Raw genomic sequence first — 20,399 nt, forward strand, 5'->3', positions numbered from 1 at the left:
ATTGCTGCTCAGGGCACCCCCCCCCAGCGCCCTGCACCCTCAGTGACCGGAGTGTGTGGTGTGCATGAGGAGCAATGGCGCACAGCTGTAGTGCGGTGCGCTACCTTGGTGAAGACTGATGTCTTCTGCCGCCGATTTTCCGGACCTCTTCTTGCTTCTGGCTCTGTAAGGGGGCCGGCGGTGCGGCTCTGGGACCGGACTCCGAGGCTGGGCCTGTGTTCGGTCCCTCTGGAGCTAATGGTGTCCAGTAGCCTAAGAAGCCCAAGCTGGCTGCAAGCAGGCAGGTTCGCTTCTTCTCCCCTTAGTCCCTCGATGCAGTGAGCCTGTTGCCAGCAGGTCTCACTGAAAATAAAAAACCTAAAACTAACTTTTTCTAAGACGCTCAGGAGAGCTCCTAGATTGCACCCTGCTCGGTCGGGCACAAAAATCTAACTGAGGCTTGGAGGAGGGTCATAGGGGGAGGAGCCAGTGCACACCAGATAGTCCTAAAGCTTTCTTTAGATGTGCCCAGTCTCCTGCGGAGCCGCTATTCCCCATGGTCCTTACGGAGTTCCCAGCATCCACTAGGACGTCAGAGAAATTCTTATCCCCTGCTTGCGGAGATAAGATGCCATAACCACCATAATTTTGGTAAACACCCTGGGTGCTGTTGGTAGCCCGAAGGGCAAGGCTAGGAACTGAAAATGTTCCTGAAGGATGGCAAACCTGAGGTAGCACTGATGAGACAGTGCTATAGGCACATGTAGGTAAGCATCCTGTACATCCAGAGATACCATGTAATCTCCCGGTTCCATAGCCAACATTATGGAGCGTAATGTCTCCATGTGGAACCTTGGTATCCAAATGTATTTGTTTAACATTTTCAGATTGAGAATTGGTCGAAATGACCCATTTGGCTTCTGGATCAGAAATAGATTGGAGTAAAACCCCTGTCCCCTTTGTGATGGAGCTACTGGGACAATCACACCTGACTGCAGTAATTTTTGGACTGCTTCTTGCAGGGCCTTGGCCTTCGACTCTATACAAGACGGCCTGGTGCAAAGAAATCTTTGAGGAGGCTGCCTCCTGAATGGGAACCCATACCCCTGAGATACCACCTTCTGCACCCAAGCATCTGTTATCGACTGTTGCCATATGTGTGCAAAATTAAGGAGTCAGCCCCCAACCCTGGAATCCCCCAGGCGGAGGCCCGTCTCTTCAGGCTGACTGTTTCTGTTCAGGCTTGGAAGCTGGCTTTCTGCTAGTCCACTGCTTCCTACCCCTGGCCGATCTATTGGCTTGGGGTTGCTTAGACTCCTCTTTAGCTTTCGCTTTGCCTTGCCATCGAAATGGGCGAAACTTTGAACCCTTAGTCTTAGGGTTATAACTAGCCGGAAATCTGACCTTCTTTGATTCAGCTTCTGATTCTAGAATATCAGACAATTGTTTTCCAAACAATATATTAACAATGAAAGGCAATGCTTCCAATTCTTTCTTGGATTCCACATCTGCTTTCCAGGTACGTAGCCAAACTGCTCTAAGAGCTGCTACTGTCAAGGCTGAAGCTTTAGAAGCAATTGTACCCATATCAATTGCTGCTTCTTCCAAGTATTGGGCAGATTGTCTTAAACGGCGTAAATTATACTCTTGCTCCCTATTAGAATAGAGGCCATTATCTAGTTCCTCTATCCATTCGCCCATTGCCTTTGCTATCCAGGCCGAAGCCATAGCAGGTCTTACCACTGCTCCTACGAGAGAAAATATATTTTTCAAGAAGCTATCTACCCTTCTGTCTGTGACATCATTTAGTGAGGTAGATGACAGTGGTAAAGCAGATTTATGCACAAGTCGCAGTACATGTGCATCTACTTTTGGAGGAACTTCTCTTTTCGAACAATCCGCAGCTGGAAATGGATAATAAGAATCCCATCTTTTCGGAATCTTATACTTTTTACTGGGCGTCGCCCAAGATTCTTCCATCATTTCCGTCAGCTCATCTGACGCTGGAAATTCAGTTTTAACCAACTTTGTTCGTTTAAACACAGGTGCTTTAGACTTTGACACTGTTTTGGCTGGCTCTTCCAAAGAGAGAATAGCCTTCATAGCATCAATAAGTTCAGCTACATCCTCTGAACTAAAACTCTGCGACTGATCATCATACGGAGTATTTGAATATACTGTATCATCATCTGTTGTATCATCTTGTGTAGTCTGCCACATAGACGCATCTGTCTTAGTCTTACCTGTCCCTTGGTTACTTGTAGAAGCTACTGGAACCAAGCCGTAGGAAGGGAGCTGCATGTATGGGTTAATAGTGTAACCTAACCCCTGGGGTGGTGCAGCCGGAGTTAACCTGTCCGCTATTGAAGACAAAGTCTTTGCGAACATATTCCATGGTGGCTCTACTGGTTGTTGAACCAAATCCTGTTTTTTACTTTGCTGAAAAGCAAAACAGTTCGCACACAACCCCTCATAAGTGACCAACTGGCCTATACCAATTAACCTTGTTTTACAAGATAAACATGTTAGGGATGTAGGAGTGCCTGAAAAATTCTCCTAGTCACTTTTGCCGCTCACAGACATGGTAATATTCTGTTAATGACTACACAATTTGTGACTGAAAATCACCTATATATGGATATATAGAAGTGAGATCAATCTGACCACAACCGTGCACCTGAATCGAGGGTCAGAACAGGACTGACGACATAAAAAAGTCAGCACACATACTAGCAGTCAGTCACATGTTAAGGCATTAAACATTGTCATATGAGAATACAACCCCCATAACAACTTACAAGTAAGTAGGAAAATTGTACTTCTGCTTTTAACGTTTTGGTTTTTTTTTTAACATAACATGCAGAAACAACAGTAATATACAGGTCTCATATGCAATATGTACTAAAATTAACAATTCATACTAACAAGTAGAGAGAATTTTTAGTACGGTATACCCTTCCTCCATAGAGCGGGATACAGGGAGACTCGCCACACTTCCATATCCCAACAAATACGCTCGCAAGACGCTGAGTGGATTCAGACGCTACTGGTGTACACTGCCGTTCTTTGATAACTGATGCAAGACACGGACGCTCAGTGACTTCCACGTGTATGCAGATAAGGCCTGCGACTCGGTCTAGGCGGGATCTCTAGTGTACACAACCGCAGCATCTAAGCTGCGACCGAGTACCCTTGTGGTAGCGTCTGAGACGGAAGTGAGGTCATTCAGTTCATGGACGGGAGACGCGCGGAAACTGGTCATGAACTTGGAGGAGGGGTGGCCAGGAGAGCGTCTGATTCCCCCCGTTTACTTAAACTTTAAGGATCGCGGCCTCAACCTAGTCCTGGCGCCTATGATCCCTAGAGCGTAGCGCTGTCGCACCAGAGAGTGTTCGGCGCATCAACACACTGTTTGTAGTCTCCACCAAAAGCAGTGTAGCTGTGTCCGGACACCCCTAGTAAGAGGAAATCCATAGACTTACCTTCCCCCCATGCTCCGGCCACAGCCTGGTTACGTCTGCTGGACCTGCTAGAAAATCCGACACAGACGCCCGTCGAGACAACACTGTACCGCGAGGGTAAGCATTGTTGCGACCTGGTGGGGAGTTGTTGGAGCGACACTTTCCAGTATGCGTTTAAGACGCTGTTAAGAAAAGTTGCTCAAAAACCATAGTAAGACTATAAAAATAACATAATAAAAGCTTAAGGCTGGTTTATTAACAGCAGCCCTGTGACCATGGTCCGGCTCCTGTCGCACCAAACAAAAAAATTATTTGACTGAGTCAGTGGGCGGGATTATACGGTGAAGCTCCGATGCATCCTGGGAGGCCAGAAAGCTTGTGACCGTATAGGTGCCATTTCCGCTGTCGCTCCGGCATATCCCAAAGTTATCCCAGCCAGAGAAATTCTATTTTGTCATAAATTGGCTTTTTTTATTTTTGGGAACATGATTACAGCCTAATTAGAGTGTGATGCCCTGAGTCCTCTGCTCTACCCCTGTCTTTTATATTTTAGCAATGCCACTGCGGAAGCAGCATGTGTGTATGTAAGGAGGATGCCCAGTGATAACCTGATCGCCTGTAACCTTCGGTATCATTTTTGTCACTATGAGCGATGGAAGCCCTAGGACGAGGCTGGTGACAAAGACCTTCCTGTAATCCACCCATGTATTTAAAAAAAAAAAAATGTAACAGGCTTGAGACCTTCTACTCTTACTTTTAGAGGAATCCTACAATTGTTCTCAGTTTCTGAGATGAATTATCACCGTAACAAGTAAACATCTCACATGGTTTTCCACTTACAGAAGTGTAACTTTTTGTGAGAGTGCTCTCCTCAAGACGAGAATGTATAATTGCTTTATAAGGATATAAATGGGGGATATGGGGGGGAGCTGGTGGCCTATGTTCTGGAATCCTCCATAATTATCCCACATTGTTAACACTTACAACACATACAGAACACACTGTGTTGGATTTTCTAAGGAGCCTACTCAAGGCGGGACCCGGTAGCCAGTATGCTGCCTAGGTTTGATGTCTTGTAATAAATCAGAGCTGCATAATCATGCAAATCATGTCACGAGGTGATTCTCTTTAACGCTATTAAACATTTTTATCAAAACTGTGTAGTATTCATATTATTGCATTCAGTGATGAGTCAATTAAATAGAAACATATGTGACTGTAGATAAGAACCACTTGGCCCATCTAGTCTGCCCCTTTTTTTAACCATGTTTTTACCGGAACCTTTTTTTAACCTCATTTCTGTGTAAGGATATCCTTATGTCTACACCATGCATGTTTACATTGCTCTACTGTCTTAGCCTCTACCAGCTCTGATTGTAGGCTTTTCCACTACCCTTTCTGTGAAGTAACTTTCCCTCAAATTTCCCCTGAACCTCCCTTCCTCCAGTCTCAGTGCATGTCCTTGTGTCCTATTGCTTCTCTTCATTTGAAGAAAGTTTCCCTCCTGCACTTTGTTAAAACCCTTGATATATTTGTAAGTTTCTATCATGTTCCCCCTTTGCCTTCTCTGCTCCAAACTATACAAAGAGATTTTTAGTTTTTCTGGGTATGTTTTGTGGTGTAGACCATGCACCATTATAGTTGCCCTTCTTTGTACAGTCTCTAATGTATTAATATCCTTCTGTAGATATGGCCTCCAGAATTGAACACAGTAATCTAGATGAGGCCGTACCAATGACTTGTACAGTGGCATTATTACTTCTTTCTTCTTTTAATTGTTGCTTAATTCTGGTGTACAATACAAGTGTATTTTCATTCTTAAATCTATACCCATTTTGCTGAGAAAAAAACAAACTACTAAGTTGTATGAAGGAGTGCTAGTGTGTGCTGCACTAAACCACATCTTTTAGCAAGTGCAATGCCAAGCCCTGTCCTCCACAAGTGTAGCACCTGGATATAACCTTGATGAGTGGCATGTAGAAGCTACCATTAGATGCCACACATTTCTTTTATCTCCTGTTTTGTTCCAGGGGAGACTGATCCTGTGACGCTGAGGTCTTTGCCCCGGCTCATGGAACAGAGACTTGTATATACTCGAGTATAAGCCGACTTTTTCAGCACTTTTTTTTGTGCTGAAAAAGCCACCTCGGCTTATACTCGAGTCAGTGGCAGTGCAGTGTGAAGGAGGGACACTGAGCGCACAGCGCGCCTCTCCTGTGTCCCTCCTGCATCTCCGGCGGGTCTGTTAAAGGAAGTACCCGTTCGTGACCTCTGATCACGAACCGGCACTTCCTTTAATAGACCCGCCGCGGCCGCCGGAGATGCAGGAGGGACACAGGAGAGGCACGCGCTGTGCGCTCCGTGTCCCTCCTTCAGAAGACAGCGCGGGATCGACGGAAGGGTAAGTAACAGGCACTGGGGGAGCATATTTGGCACTTGGGAAGGGGGCATATGTGGCAGCATGAGGGGCATATGTGGCAGCATGAGGGGCATATGTGGCAGCATGAGGGCCATATGTGGCAGCATGAGGGGCATATCTGGCACATCTGGCACTGTGGGGCATATGTGGCAGCATGAGGGGCATATCTGGCAGCATGAGGGCATATCTGGCACATCTGGCACTGTGGGGCATATTTGGCAGCATGAGGGCATATCTGGCACATCAGGCACTGTGGGGCATATCTGGCACTGTGGGGGCATATCTGGCAGTATGAGGGCATATCTGGCACTGAGGGCTGTGTACGGCTAGAGCTGCATTTCCCACCCTAGGCTTATACTTGAGTCAATAAGTTTTCCCAGGTTTTTGTGGTAGAATTAGGTGCCTCGGCTTATATTCGGGTTGACTTATACTCGAGTATATACGGTAATTTGGATTACAGCTGTGTAATGTGTCCTACTCTGCTCAGCACTTGTATCCGGATGATAGGCCGACAGTCAAAAGGTCAATAGGTCGACACCATATGGTTAAAAGGACAAACGGGACAATGGTTGACATAACATATAGTCAATATAAATTTTTTGGAATCTTTTTTCAACTTTTTCATACTTTACCCACCCACATGGACTACAATTGGGAATGGTAACATGTGCCGTGCACAGTGGTAGCAGAGCAAGGCACTTTGGGGGTTATTCAGACCTGATTGCTAGGGTGCGATTTTTGCATCCCTGCGATCAGGTAGTCGCCGCCTACATATGCAGGAGAGCTGCACAAACAAAAGTATGTGCAGTCTCTGCACAGCCCAAGACATACTCAGCAGCTGCAATGATCGGGGCTGGAGCGGACGTCACGAATCTTCCCACAAAATACTGGGTCCCTCCTGCGTTTTTCCGGACACTCCCTGAAAACGGTCAGTTGCCACCCACAAATGCCCTCTTCCTGTCAATATTCTTGCAATCGCTGGTGCGATCAGGTTTTTCGCACCATCCAGTCGCTCACCGGGACTCCAGACCGTAGGCGGTAGCATTGCAGAACACACCTCTATTGTACAGTATATCTCCGGCACAGAGGAATAATTCAGGTGTTATTACAATTAAAAAAGGGATCAGTCTTAATACCAGTTTACTTTAGAAAAAATAAGAATTTACTTACCGATAATTCTATTTCTCGGAGTCCGTAGTGGATGCTGGGGTTCCTGAAAGGACCATGGGGAATAGCGGCTCCGCAGGAGACAGGGCACAAAAGTAAAGCTTTTACAGGTCAGGTGGTGTGTACTGGCTCCTCCCCCTATGACCCTCCTCCAGACTCCAGTTAGGTACTGTGCCCGGACGAGCGTACACAATAAGGGAGGATTTTGAATCCCGGGTAAGACTCATACCAGCCACACCAATCACACCGTACAACTTGTGATCTAAACCCTGTTAACAGTATGATAACAGAGGAGCCTCTGAAAGATGGCTTCCTAAACAATAACCCGAATTAGTTAACAATAACTATGTACAAGTATTGCAGATAATCCGCACTTGGGATGGGCGCCCAGCATCCACTACGGACTCCGAGAAATAGAATTATCGGTAAGTAAATTCTTATTTTCTCTATCGTCCTAAGTGGATGCTGGGGTTCCTGAAAGGACCATGGGGATTATACCAAAGCTCCCAAACGGGCGGGAGAGTGCGGATGACTCTGCAGCACCGAATGAGAGAACTCCAGGTCCTCCTTTGCCAGGGTATCAAATTTGTAAAAATTTACAAACGTGTTCTCCCCTGACCACGTAGCTGCTCGGCAGAGTTGTAATGCCGAGACCCCTCGGGCAGGCGCCCAAGATGAGCCCACCTTCCTTGCGGAATGGGCCTTAACAGATTTAGGCTGTGGCAGGCCTGCCACAGAATGTACAAGTTGAATTTTGTTACAAATCCAACGAGCAATCGACTGCTTAGAAGCAGGTGCACCCAACTTGTTGGGTGCATACAGTATAAACAGCGAGTCAGATTTTCTGACTCCAGCCGTCCTTTAAATGTATATTTTTAAGGCTCTGACAACGTCCAACAACTTGGAGTCCTTCAAGTCGTCTGTAGCCGCAGGCACTACAATAGGCTGGTTCAGGTGAAACGCTGATACCACCTTAGGGAGAAAATGCGGACGCGTCCGCAGCTCTGCCCTATGTCGAATGGAAAATTAAATAAGGGCTTTTATAAAACAAAGCCGCCAGTTCAGATACTCTCCCGGCCGAAGCCAGGGCCAGTAACATAGTCACTTTCCATGTGAGATATTTCAAATCCACATTCTTTAGTGGTTCAAACCAATTGGATTTGAGGAAATCTAAAACTACATTTAGATCCCACGGTGCCACCTTAGGCACCACAGGAGGCTGTATATGCAGTACTCCTTTGATAAAAATCTGGACCTCAGGGACTGAGGCCAATTCTTTTTGGAAGAATATTGATAGGGCCGAAATTTGAACCTTAATAGATCCCAATTTGAGACCCATAGACAATCCTGATTGCAGGAAATGTAGGAAAACGACCCAGTTGAAATTCCTCCATCGGAGCACTCCGCTGCTCGCACCACGCAACATATTTTCGCCAAATACGGCGATAATGCTTCGCGGTGACTTCCTTCCTTGCCTTTATCAAGGTAGGAATGACTTCTTCCGGAATGCCTTTTCCTTTTAGGATCTGGCATTCAAACGCCATGCCGTCAAACGCAGCCGCGGTAAGTCTTGAAAAAGACAAGGACCCTGCTGAAGCAGGTCCCTTCTCAGAAGTAGAGGCCACGGATCGTCCGTGACCATCTCTTGAAGTTCCGGGTACCAAGTCCTTCTTGGCCAATCCGGAGCCACTAGTCTTACTCCTCTTTGCCGTATAATCCTCAATACCTTTGGTATGAGAGGCAGAGGAGGAAACACATATACCGACTGGTACACCCAAGGTGTTACCAGCGCGTCCACAGCTATTGCCTGCGGATCTCTTGACCTGGCGCAATACCTGTCCAGTGTTTTGTTGAGGCGAGACGCCATCATGTCCACCATTGGTTTTACCCAACGGTTTAATAGCATGTGGAAAACTTCTGGATGAAGTCCCCACTCTCCCGGGTGAAGGTCGTGTCTGCTGAGGAAGTCTGCTTCCCAGTTGTCCACGCCCGGGATGAATACTGCTGACAGTGCTATCACGTGATTCTCCGCCCAGCGAAGGATCCTGGCAGCTTCTGCCATTGCCCTCCTGCTTCTTGTGCCGCCCTGTCTGTTTACATGGGCGACTGCCGTGATGTTGTCCGACTGGATCAACACCGGTCTTCCTTGAAGCAGAGGTTCCGCCTGGCTTAGAGCATTGTAGATTGCTCTTAGTTCCAGAATGCTTATGTGAAGAGACTTTTTCAGGCTCGACCACACTCCCTGGAAATTTCTTCCCTGTGTGACTGCTCCCCAGCCTCTCAGGCTGGCATCCGTGGTCACCAGGATCCAATCCTGCATGCCGAATCTGCGGCCCTCCAATAGATGAGCCTCCTGCAACCACCACAGAAGGGATACCCTTGTCCTCGGCGACAGGGTTATCCGCAGGTGCATCTGAAGATGCGACCCTGACCATTTGTCCAACAGATCCCTTTGCATGGAATCTGCCGAAAGGGATTGCTTCGTAAGAAGCTACCATTTTTTCCCAGGACTCTTGTGCATTGATGTACAGACACCTTTCCTGGTTTTAGGAGGTTCCTGACCAGGTCAGATAACTCCTTGGCTTTTTCTTCGGGAAGAAAAACCTTTTTCTGAACTGTGTCCAGAATCATCCCCAGGAACAGCAGACGAGTTGTCGGCATTAATTGGGATTTTGGAATATTCAGAATCCATCCGTGCTGCTTTAGCACCTCTTGAGATAGTGCTAAACCCATCTCTAGCTGTTCTCTGGACCTTGCCCTTATTAGGAGATCGTCCAAGTATGGGATAATTAATACGCCTTTTCTTCGAAGAAGAAATATTATCTCGGCCATTACCTTTGTAAAGACCCGAGGTGCCGTGGACAAACCAAACGGCAGCGTCTGAAACTGATAGTGACAGTTTTGTACAACGAACCTGAGGTACCCCTGGTGTGAGGGGTAATTGGAACGTGGAGATACGCATCCTTGATGTCCAAGGATACCATAAAGTCCCCTTCTTCCAGGTTCGCTATCACTGCTCTGAGTGACTCCATCTTGAACTTGAACTTCTTTATGTACAGGTTCAAGGACTTCAGATTTAGAATAGGCCTTACCGAGCCATCCGGCTTCGGTACCACAAAAAGAGTGGAATAATACCCCTTCCCTTGTTGTAGAAGAGGTACCTTGACTATCACCTGCTGAGAATACAGCTTGTGAATGGCTTCCAAAACCGTCTCCCTTTCTGAGGGGGACGTTGGTAAAGCAGACTTCAGGAAACGGCGAGGTGGCTCTGTCTCTAATTTCAACCTGTACCCCTGAGATATTATCTGCAGGATCCAGGGATTTACCTGCGAGTGAGCCCACTGCGCGCTGTAATTCTTGAGACGACCGCCTACCGCCCCCGAGTCCGCTTGCGAAGCCCCAGCGTCATGCTGAGGCTTTTGTAGAAGCCGGGGAGGGCTTCCGTTCCTGGGAAGGAGCTGCCTGTTGCTGTCTCTTCCCTCGTCCTCTGCCTCGTGGCAGATATGAATAGCCCTTTGCTCTCTTATTTTTAAAGGAACGAAAGGGCTGCGGTTGAAAGGTCGGTGCCTTTTTCTGTTGGGGAGTGACTTGAGGTAGAAAGGTGGATTTCCCGGCCGTAGCCGTGGCCACCAAATCCGATAGACCGACCCCAAATAACTCCTCTACGCATCGCCTGTCCACTGTCGTGTCCATAAAGCTCTTCTGGCCGAAATGGACATAGCACTTACCCGTGATGCCAGTGTGCAGATATCTCTCTGTGCATCACGCATATAAAGAAATGCATCCTTTATTTGTTCTAACGACAGTAAAATATTGTCCCTGTCCAGGGTATCAATATTTTCGATCAGGGACTCTGACCAAACTACCCCAGCACTGCACATCCAGGCAGTCGCAATAGCTGGTCGTAGTATAACACCTGCATGTGTGTATATACCTTTTTGGATATTTTCCATCCTCCTATCTGATGGATCTTTAAGTGCGGCCGTCTCAGGAGAGGGTAACGCCACTTGTTTTGATAAGCGTGTTAGCGCTTTGTCCACCCTAGGAGGTGTTTCCCAGCGCTCCCTAACCTCTGGCGGGAAAGGGTATAAAGCCAATAACTTCTTTGAAATTAGCAGTTTTTTATCGGGGCACCCCACGCTTCATCACACACGTCATTTAATTCTTCTGATTCGGTAAAAACTACTGGTAGTTTTTTCACACCCCACATAATACCCTGTTTAGTGGTACCTGTAGTATCAGCTAAATGTAACATCTCCTTTATTGCCAAAATCATATAACGTGTGGCCCTACTGGAAAATACGGTTGATTCGTCACCTTCACCACCGGAATCAGTGCCTGTGTCTGGGTCTGTGTCGACCGACTGAGGCAAGGGGCGTTTTACAGCCCCTGACGGTGTTTGAGGCGCCTGGACAGGCACTAATTGAGTGTCCGGCCGCCTCATGTCGGCAAACGACTGCTTAAGCGAGTTGACGCTATCCCGTAATTCCACAAATAAAGGCATCCATTCTGGTGTCGACCCCCTAGGAGGTGACATCCTCATATTTGGCAATTGCTCCGCCTCCACACCAATAACGTCCTCATACATGTCGACACACACGTACCGACACACAGCAGACACACAGGGAATGCTCTATACGAAGACAGGACCCACTAGCCCTTTGGGGAGACAGAGGGAGAGTCTGCCAGCACACACCAAAAAGCGCTATATATGACAGGGATAGCCTTATGATTAAGTGCTCCCTTATAGCTGCTTTTATATTAATATATTGCCATTTATTTTGCCCCCCCTCTCTGTTATACCCTGTTTCTGTAGTGCAGTGCAGGGGAGAGACCTGGGAGCCTTCCTGACCAGCGGAGCTGTGACAGAAAATGGCGCCGTGTGCTGAGGAGATAGGCCCCGCCCCTTTTTCGGCGGGCTCGTCTCCCGCTATTTAGTACATTTAGGCAGGGGTAAATATCTCCATATAGCCTCTGGGGCTATATGTGAGGTATTTTTAGCCTTTTTAAAGGTTTTCATTTGCCTCCCAGGGCGCCCCCCCCCCAGCGCCCTGCACCCTCAGTGACTGCCGTGTGAAGTGTGCTGAGAGGAAAATGGCGCACAGCTGCAGTGCTGTGCGCTACCTTAAGAAGACTGCAGGAGTCTTCAGCCGCCGATTCTGGACCTCTTCTTGCTTCAGCATCTGTGAGGGGGCCGGCGGCGTGGCTCCGGTGACCATCCAGGCTGTACCTGTGATCGTCCCTCTGGAGCTTCATGTCCAGTAGCCAAGAAGCCAATCCATCCTGCACGCAGGTGAGTTCACTTCTTCTCCCCTCTGTCCCTCGTTGCAGTGATCCTGTTGCCAGCAGGAATCACTGTAAAATAAAAAACCTAAGCTAAACTCTCTAAGCAGCTCTTTATGAGAGCCACCTAGAATTGCACCCTTCTCGGCCGGGCACAAAAATCTAACTGGAGTCTGGAGGAGGGTCATAGGGGGAGGAGCCAGTACACACCACCTGACCTGTAAAAGCTTTACTTTTGTGCCCTGTCTCCTGCGGAGCCGCTATTCCCCATGGTCCTTTCAGGAACCCCAGCATCCACTTAGGACGATAGAGAAATAAGCTCTATTACGCAGTTTCCCACAATGGAAGGAAGGTGGGGGGGAAGCAAAACATTCAGGTACTTACTGTCCGGACTGAAAATCCTTTTCATTCACAACAGCACAGTTGGACAGAGAAAGCTCATCAGTAGGACATCTTGCTGCTTGCATAGACTGTAGGGAACAGAGATATTGTTAAATATAACATAACAAGAAGATGATAATAATTATCTATGTGCAATGTATACTCTGGAGACAGGTAAAATAAACCATTGGCACAGGGAATATTGTTCTCTGTTTTTTTTTCTTCTCAACATGTTTATCATATTTCCTATTCTAGTCCTGATTGATCATTACTGCAACGACTTTGTAATCTTGCAAAGCTTCAACACACAGGAAAAGTCCTATCAGAAGGGTTACTGGAATCGTGAAAACACATGCATATACATTATAATTTACAGGCCCTGAGAGGACTGAATATGGCAGAATTTTAATAAAGCTACTGTCTATGCCTTTTAGCAGACAGCTTGGTACTCATATGGTCATGAAGTAACTTACTTTAGTCAAAAGACATTAGCGCCTAGGAAGAAACAGAAACCTTTAGAATGTAAGCTCTCAGGAGCATGGCCCTCTTCTCTCATGTGCTTTTCCTTCTTTTTCTTAAACCATTCAATACGCCCTTCAACGGCACCAAATCCCTCGGTTTTCTGCCTCCCTGATACTTATTTCAGTGTCGTCTGCTGATGCAGCAATGTTTATATACCCTGCACTATATTGTCTTGAACTGTTAGTCACTGTTTTCTTGTTCTGTTTATTTATGTACGCTGTACCTGGGCGCTGTGGAACCCTTGTGGCACTATTATTTATATAACAGTTGCGGGCAGCACAGTAGCGGTAGTCGAATCCTTTAGATTTTTAGGCTCCACGATTGCTAGGGATCTGAAGTGGAAGGCCAACATCGACAGCATTGTGAAGAAAGCCCAGCAGAGGCTGTACTTCTTACGCCAACTTAGGAAGTTCAAACTGCCACAGTAACTGCTGGTGCTCTTCTACTCAGCTATTATTCAATCCGTTATCTGCACCTCGATAATGGTGTGGTTTGGCTCGGCCTCAACTCATCACAGGAACAGACTACAGCGAATAGTGGGTGCAGCGGAAAAAAGTCATAGGGACAAATCTCCCGGCAATTGAGGATTTATATTGGACAAGGGCTACTAAGCGGGCGGAAAAGGATCATCGGTGATCACTCCCACCCTGCTCATGACATGTTCAGAAGGCTGCCGTCAGGGAGGCGGTATGGCTCAAAACTGGTGAGAACCACCAGACACAGGAACACTTTTTTTCCCCAAGCAACTACCCTAATAAATTTGATGGGCACCTAGCCCATTCCATTTGCAATTCAACCTGGCACATGTATCTACGTACCTATCATGCTGCTATTCCACGTGTGTGTTTTGGTCTTGTTATGTATGTATACTGAGTGCGGTGGCTATCGGAAACAAATTCCTTGTGTATTGTGCACTGGTATACTTGGCAATAAAGTGATTCTGATATACATATACAGGGTAATTCAAAAGTCACAGTACACCCTTTTGTTTCAAAATTAGGAAAACTGAATACTCCAGTAAGGTATGGGTGAGGTGGGCTATCTTTTAGGTTATATACCGAACACGGGTGCCATCTTGAATCTAAGTCAGTTTTTCAAAAGGAAAGGGGGTCGTGTAACATGTCAAACAACATCAGAATTTGCTGAAAAGTTTATTGCTGCAAACAGATAGCAGTTATAGTTCAAAAGTTACAACACTTATTTTGTTATAGATAACTGAAGATGGCTTTCACAATAAAATAGGAGAGAATTGAGGTCATTTTGATGTCTGGAGTACGAAGTTTCCATGTCATAGCTGCAGATTTTAACAACCGGCACCCAGAGAGAGCTCCAATTTCACATAACACTGTCAGGTGCCTAATTTCCAAATTCCGAGAAACTGGGACTGTCGCTGACAAGTCACGGAGTGGTCTACTGACTAGACAACTTCAACAATGTCAAATTTTAATGATGCCAGATAAGTCAGTTTTAACACATTTTGTATAAAGAGTGCCCCACAAAGGAGTTTTCTTTCCCTTTTTTGGTTATTCCATTGGATACTCTATAAGGTCAATTCAATAACCCACGAAGGACGCCATTGCCAGAACTTCAACTCATGCCCCTCTTGACCTGGATTAGCACTTACCAAAAACTGCCCAGTTCGCAGGTATCGTAAGTGTTGCATATAGCCGCACTTACTTGCGCGAGCGAGAGTATTGCACATAATTTAATCCACCCCTAGAACTCCTGGGAGCATTACAAGCTTTTGTTATTTTTACTTTATTCCCAGTATTAGAGAGTTACGAAACTAGATGTTCGGAGTTTCTGTAATTCTTATATGTGTTAGCAAGTAAACTAGATCTGGTGCGGAATCCCTTCTTTCTTATCTTGTGCTATGCAAAAATTGATTAACTCCTCTTCCTACAACATCCTGAAATAAAGCCCTAAAAAATTCATGAACACAACCATGACATACAGCAGCTATCTCTTATACGTTCTCATCTCCAAATATGAACAAAGATGTGGTGAAATGATTTGCTAAAGTATAAAAGAAAATTTAAAGTGCCTTAACTTTCTAACAGATTATTATAATATATATATATATATATATATATATATATATATATATATATATATATATATATATATATATATATACACACACATACATACATACATACACCACCCCACCCAAAACTGGTTATTCATGGCCTACATCTGATTTTATGGAGCGACTCTTGGGTGAATTTGCACTGTGAATGCCCACAAATAACCCGGTATCAACCCGGCATATTGCCGGGTCGACACGGGTCGGCGTGCGGTGTGAAAGGGGCCTAGCCGAAATACCGGGTCGCCTGACCCGGCAATTCAACCCGGGTATAAAGCAGTGTTATACCCGGGCTGAATACCGGGTCAGTGGCTGCGTAAACGGGCTCCCTGGTTGATGCGACCCGGGACCCGTTTACTAGATAAAGAGAGGCGGCGCGGAGATGAGCTCATCTCCCAGCGCCGCCTCCACACACCAAAACCCCCCCCCCCACGGCAACCCGCCCGGCATATTGGGGACGGGAAAGCCTGCAGCAGCTGCCAATGCCGGATCCCACCTGGGAAGGACCAGTTTCCAATTTCCGGGTAGGATCCGGCATTGGAAGGGTGAAAGGGGTATAAATGGACCTACATACTTGGCAGATACAGAGTCATATCTATTTTGTTTTTTAAAGTAAATAAATGCAAATAGTAACAGATTTTTTTCCCATGCTTACTCTTTAGCGCTGATATTTCTTCATTAACCACTTAACTGACAAGTTTTCCCTTCAAAACTGTTCATATAGTTGTATTTTAAAAAAAATATTTTATACAGTTTAAAAGCATTTTTTTTATATTTAAATATATAATGCACATCTGCAAAATGGATCTCCTCGTCAAAAACTGGGGGACACAGTGGGTTGGTGTGGTCGCATGTGATGTGACCATGCCAGTTAAGTAGTTAATTAATTTGAACCGCATACACACTAGGCGATTCATCGGACAATATGTCGTTCTGACGCAGATCGGAAGATCAGGGTTGAGTTTACAAACCTAGCCCCATTCTATGTGTAATCATTTGCTAGATAGACTAGGTAAAGTGTATGCAGCGCTTACCTATTCTCTAGCATCACAAGAAGCTGTTGCACTGACTCCTCTATGTGCGACAGCCCCCATTACATCAGCTTGCTGTCCTCTGTGGGCTTCAGTAGTGCAGCATGAATGACTTTTCTCCATCTGCCAGTGGGTGCTAGGACACACAGAAGGCTCAGTGCAGCTAGGAAGCTGCTTACAGCAATGGTGTATTTAGCATAATAACTGGTACAGGATTTTGCACAACCATGCAGTTTGCTCAATGAGCTATTGATTAATTTACAGCTATTTTTTTTTCCCATCCTTGTAAAGCCAGGAAGAAGGTGAAATAAGTGTAACCATAGCTGTGGACAGGATGAGGAGATTAATGATAGTGGCAACAGATGGAGCGGTCAGGTCCCTAGTCATCTATCTGTCCTTTTGCTACCTGCTGTAAAGCCAAAGACCCTATGTCATCTGCGGCCTTTCAGCAGCAGGATTATGTCTGAATACTTTGTATACGAAATACAAGTACTAAACACAAATTGATCACCGATAATAATAGTTGCACAGTAGCAATGTAACATGGCAGTAGGAGTTATGTGCTTAAAAGGTTAACTTAAGGTCACCACCAGAAAATAATACAGGTCATATCATCTACTTGTCAGATACAGATAGAAATCCCTACGGCTTTAGATACATTTCTGTAATCAGATGACTGATTAAGAGCATAAGCTTGTCAAACTGGACACCACCTCTGTCTCGCCACTTAAGAGGCCTGTGTCAGCATCACATGCCAATCTTTAGTGCATCCATATTTCCCCAAATTTAAGAGGAAAACCTGTAAAATAGTTCACTGCAAAATAGCGTATTTCAGAAGATAAATGCTATGGTGCTGACGCAGGATAAGATATCTACGTGTGCAGAGCTGGTTTTTTGCCGTTTCAAAGCAAAGGGGAAAAAAAAAAGGGATTTTTGACCCTTGTAAAAAAAGAAAGAAAAAAAGAAAGAAAATCTAGGTTACAGTATGCAGTACACCCGGCTATCATACATTACCTAGCAGAATAAAGCAAATTTTTAACTTACACGAATACATTTGGAGAATAATGGGGGGAATTCAATTAATGCGCTATTGCACAGCGACAGGAAAGAGTGCCTGGATCTATTAATACCCCTTTCAGACTGCCTGAGGCGGGTCGCACTCGGGAGCCTGACATGGGAGTTCCCAGCGTGCGACCCGCCTCAGGCTTTCCGTCGCGCTGACTGCAACCCGGTATATTGGTGACGCGGTGGGGGCGGCGCTTGGAGTTCACATGATTGGAAAAGGGGGGGGGGGGTGCCTGGACTGTACACCCCATCACTAAAGATATCAAGAGGTGCTATCATGCTGAGGCTTCAGTGTGCATCTTTCTTCCTCCAGCATAGTATTAGAAGCCTCAGCGTGATAGCACCTCTTGATATCTTTAGTGATGGGGTGTACAGTCTAGGTCCCCCCCTTTTTCCACTATATTTGTGTATATATTGTACACTGGAAGGCAAGGCTTCCTTCCTCTGGTATTGGCACTCCTCCCATTCACCCTCAGGTGTTTTAATTAGCTGGGTTCCTGCATTTCAGATCACACATTGATAAGGCCCTATTTAGAGGTAAGTCCTGAATAAATGTATAGAATGTGACAGTATTAGGAATGTTAGGGACCCATGTGATGAAGTCACCTGGCTGCGGTACATGGGCCCGCACATTTGCGCTAATGTGTGCTAAGAACTTCAATTATACTCCATGTTAATTGTGAGGGTTTATTTAAATTATTTTTACTATCAGTGTTCTTAGTGCTTTTGCATCTCTCTTAATCCAGATCACATGATCACCAAACGCCGCCCGTACACAGAGAGTGAACGGGAAACGGGTTGCATCGACCTGGCTCCCATTCACACTGCACAGTGAGCCGTGTTGAAGACGTGTTCAACCATGCTCACGACAAGGGTTGAAATACCGGGTTACTCTATGCGCGTTCATGCGCCAATAACCCGTGTTCAGAGGTGGCGGTCTGAAAGGGGTATAAATTAGCTGCGCTGTAAATGCGTGACTAGAGAATCTGACAAAACTGGCGCAACTAAACGCCATTCTTTAGGCACGGTAACCTGCATCTCCTGATTTAAGGGCTGGCCGTGACGCGGCTAATTGAACAGTTTCAGGAACTCATCCCGAGGCAATTCAGTATCACGTTTAACTGAATTCTCCCCGATGTCCACATTTGAGTAAACTGTTCTGAGATTGTACCACAAATAGCTTCCAAAAAAGCCTGAATTTACAAAAAGAAGTGAAGTGCTGCTACCTCACAAAGGGGTCTATTCATGAAGCAGTGAAAAGTGTGGAGAAGTGAGCCAGTGGAGAAGTTGCCCATGGCAACCAATCAGCTGCTATGTATAATTTTATAGAATGCACTTTATAAATGTCACCTCAAAACTAATTGCTTGCCATGGGACAAGTTCTCCACACTTTTCATTGCTTCATGAAAAGACCCCAAAAACAACAGTGGTGTGCGCAAACTGTGTGGCCCACCCTGGGTCTGGAACTGGTAGGGCTGGGGCTGCCCCTGTAGCTTTGGCCACATAGTTTCATAGAACATTCAAGTGAATTTAAATTTCTGTATTGTCGGACTTTGGGCCTCAATGGAAAGAATAAAAACATGAAAAAGTCTGTCCTGCATTTGTGGGATTGGCAACACTTTGGCGGTTATTCAGGTTGGTTAGAAAACCAAAACAAGCACACTAATGGGCAAAGCCATGTTGCACTGCAGGTGGGGTAGATGTAACATGTGCAGAGTGTTAGATTTGGGTGGGTTATATGGTTTCTGTGCAGAGTAAATACTGGCTGCTTTATTTTTACACTGCAATTTAGATTTCAGTTTGAACACACCCCTCCAAAATCGAAATCTCTGCACATGTTACATCTACCCCACCTGCAATACAACATGGTTTTGCCCATTAGTGTGCTTTTTTAGTTTGCTAACCACTTTGAATAAGGCCCATTGTACAGTAATTAATCATTATCAGTAGACTACTAAATGTAATTGAAAGATGACCCTATTTGCCTGTGTGTGGTCACCTTCTGACCATAGCATATGGCTCCAGTAATCACAAAAGCAATCTTTCACTGAGCCAATGGGGCATCAGTAGCCAATTGTAGACCGCCTAAATGTGTAGTCAAAGCAGCAAGATGAGCCAGCATGATATTCCTGCTGCTCAAGAACACATAGATAGTAGGAAAAGCCTTAGGGTATATTGACTTAAGGTCCATTTTCATCAATGAAAAGTGATATAAATCGATGTTATGTTTCAGGGGCTAAACACACATTTAATATTATTAAAAAATTAATATAAAAAATTGTTAGAAAATGTGTGTTATAGCCACTGAATCACAACATCGCTTTAGAAACAGATAAAAATTTATGAAAATCAACCCTTAGTAAATATACCCCTTGGAACACAAATATATTTACATACTAGTAGTGTAATTGGTTCCTACCAAAATTGGTGTGTGTGTGTGTGTGTGTGTGTGTGTGTGTGTGTGTGTGTGTGTGTGTGTGTGTGTGTGTGTGTGTGTGTGTGTGTGTGTGTGTGTGTGTGTGTCAAGGAATTTTAGGGGTGAATTAAATTACCCGCAAGTCCCCTTGTGACTTAAGTATGGCTATATGCCGCACTTGCGCTACCTCTAGACTCACTACTTTTAATATCCATTACAATTAAATATAATACAATTTTAATTACCTACCGGTAAATCCATTCTCGTAGTCCGTAGAGGATACTGGGGTCCACATTAGTACCATGGGGTATAGACAGGTCCACTAGGAACCATGGGCACTCTAAGAATTTGATTGTGTGGGCTGGCTCCTCCCTCTATGCCCCTCCTACCAGACTCAGTCTAGAAACTGTGCCCGAGGAGACGGACATACTTTGAGAGAAGGATAGAAAAGATAGTGGTGAGATTCCGAACCAGCATACCCAAACTAGAGGAAAGCCAAGCTAACCAAACTTTAAACCAGGAACAGCAACAGCTGAACCAACAATACTTTAAAACCAAGTAACAGTGCAGGAATAAATGAAGCGCTGGG

At 45.5% G+C, this 20,399-nt stretch overlaps 1 protein-coding gene across 1 annotated transcript in view; it reads right to left on the bottom strand.

Moving 5' to 3' along the window:
* Window positions 1-20,399, bottom strand: part of NSF (N-ethylmaleimide sensitive factor, vesicle fusing ATPase) — a 243,493-nt gene that overhangs the window by 157,301 nt on the left and 65,793 nt on the right. The window contains exon 2 of the mRNA XM_063959459.1: window positions 12,694-12,779. Coding sequence (XP_063815529.1) covers window positions 12,694-12,779 — 86 coding nt within the window. The remainder of the gene's footprint in view (window positions 1-12,693; window positions 12,780-20,399) is intronic.

The sequence above is a fragment of the Pseudophryne corroboree genome, chromosome 3, assembly GCF_028390025.1.
Source record: "Pseudophryne corroboree isolate aPseCor3 chromosome 3, aPseCor3.hap2, whole genome shotgun sequence".
Classification (NCBI taxonomy): domain Eukaryota; kingdom Metazoa; phylum Chordata; class Amphibia; order Anura; family Myobatrachidae; genus Pseudophryne; species Pseudophryne corroboree.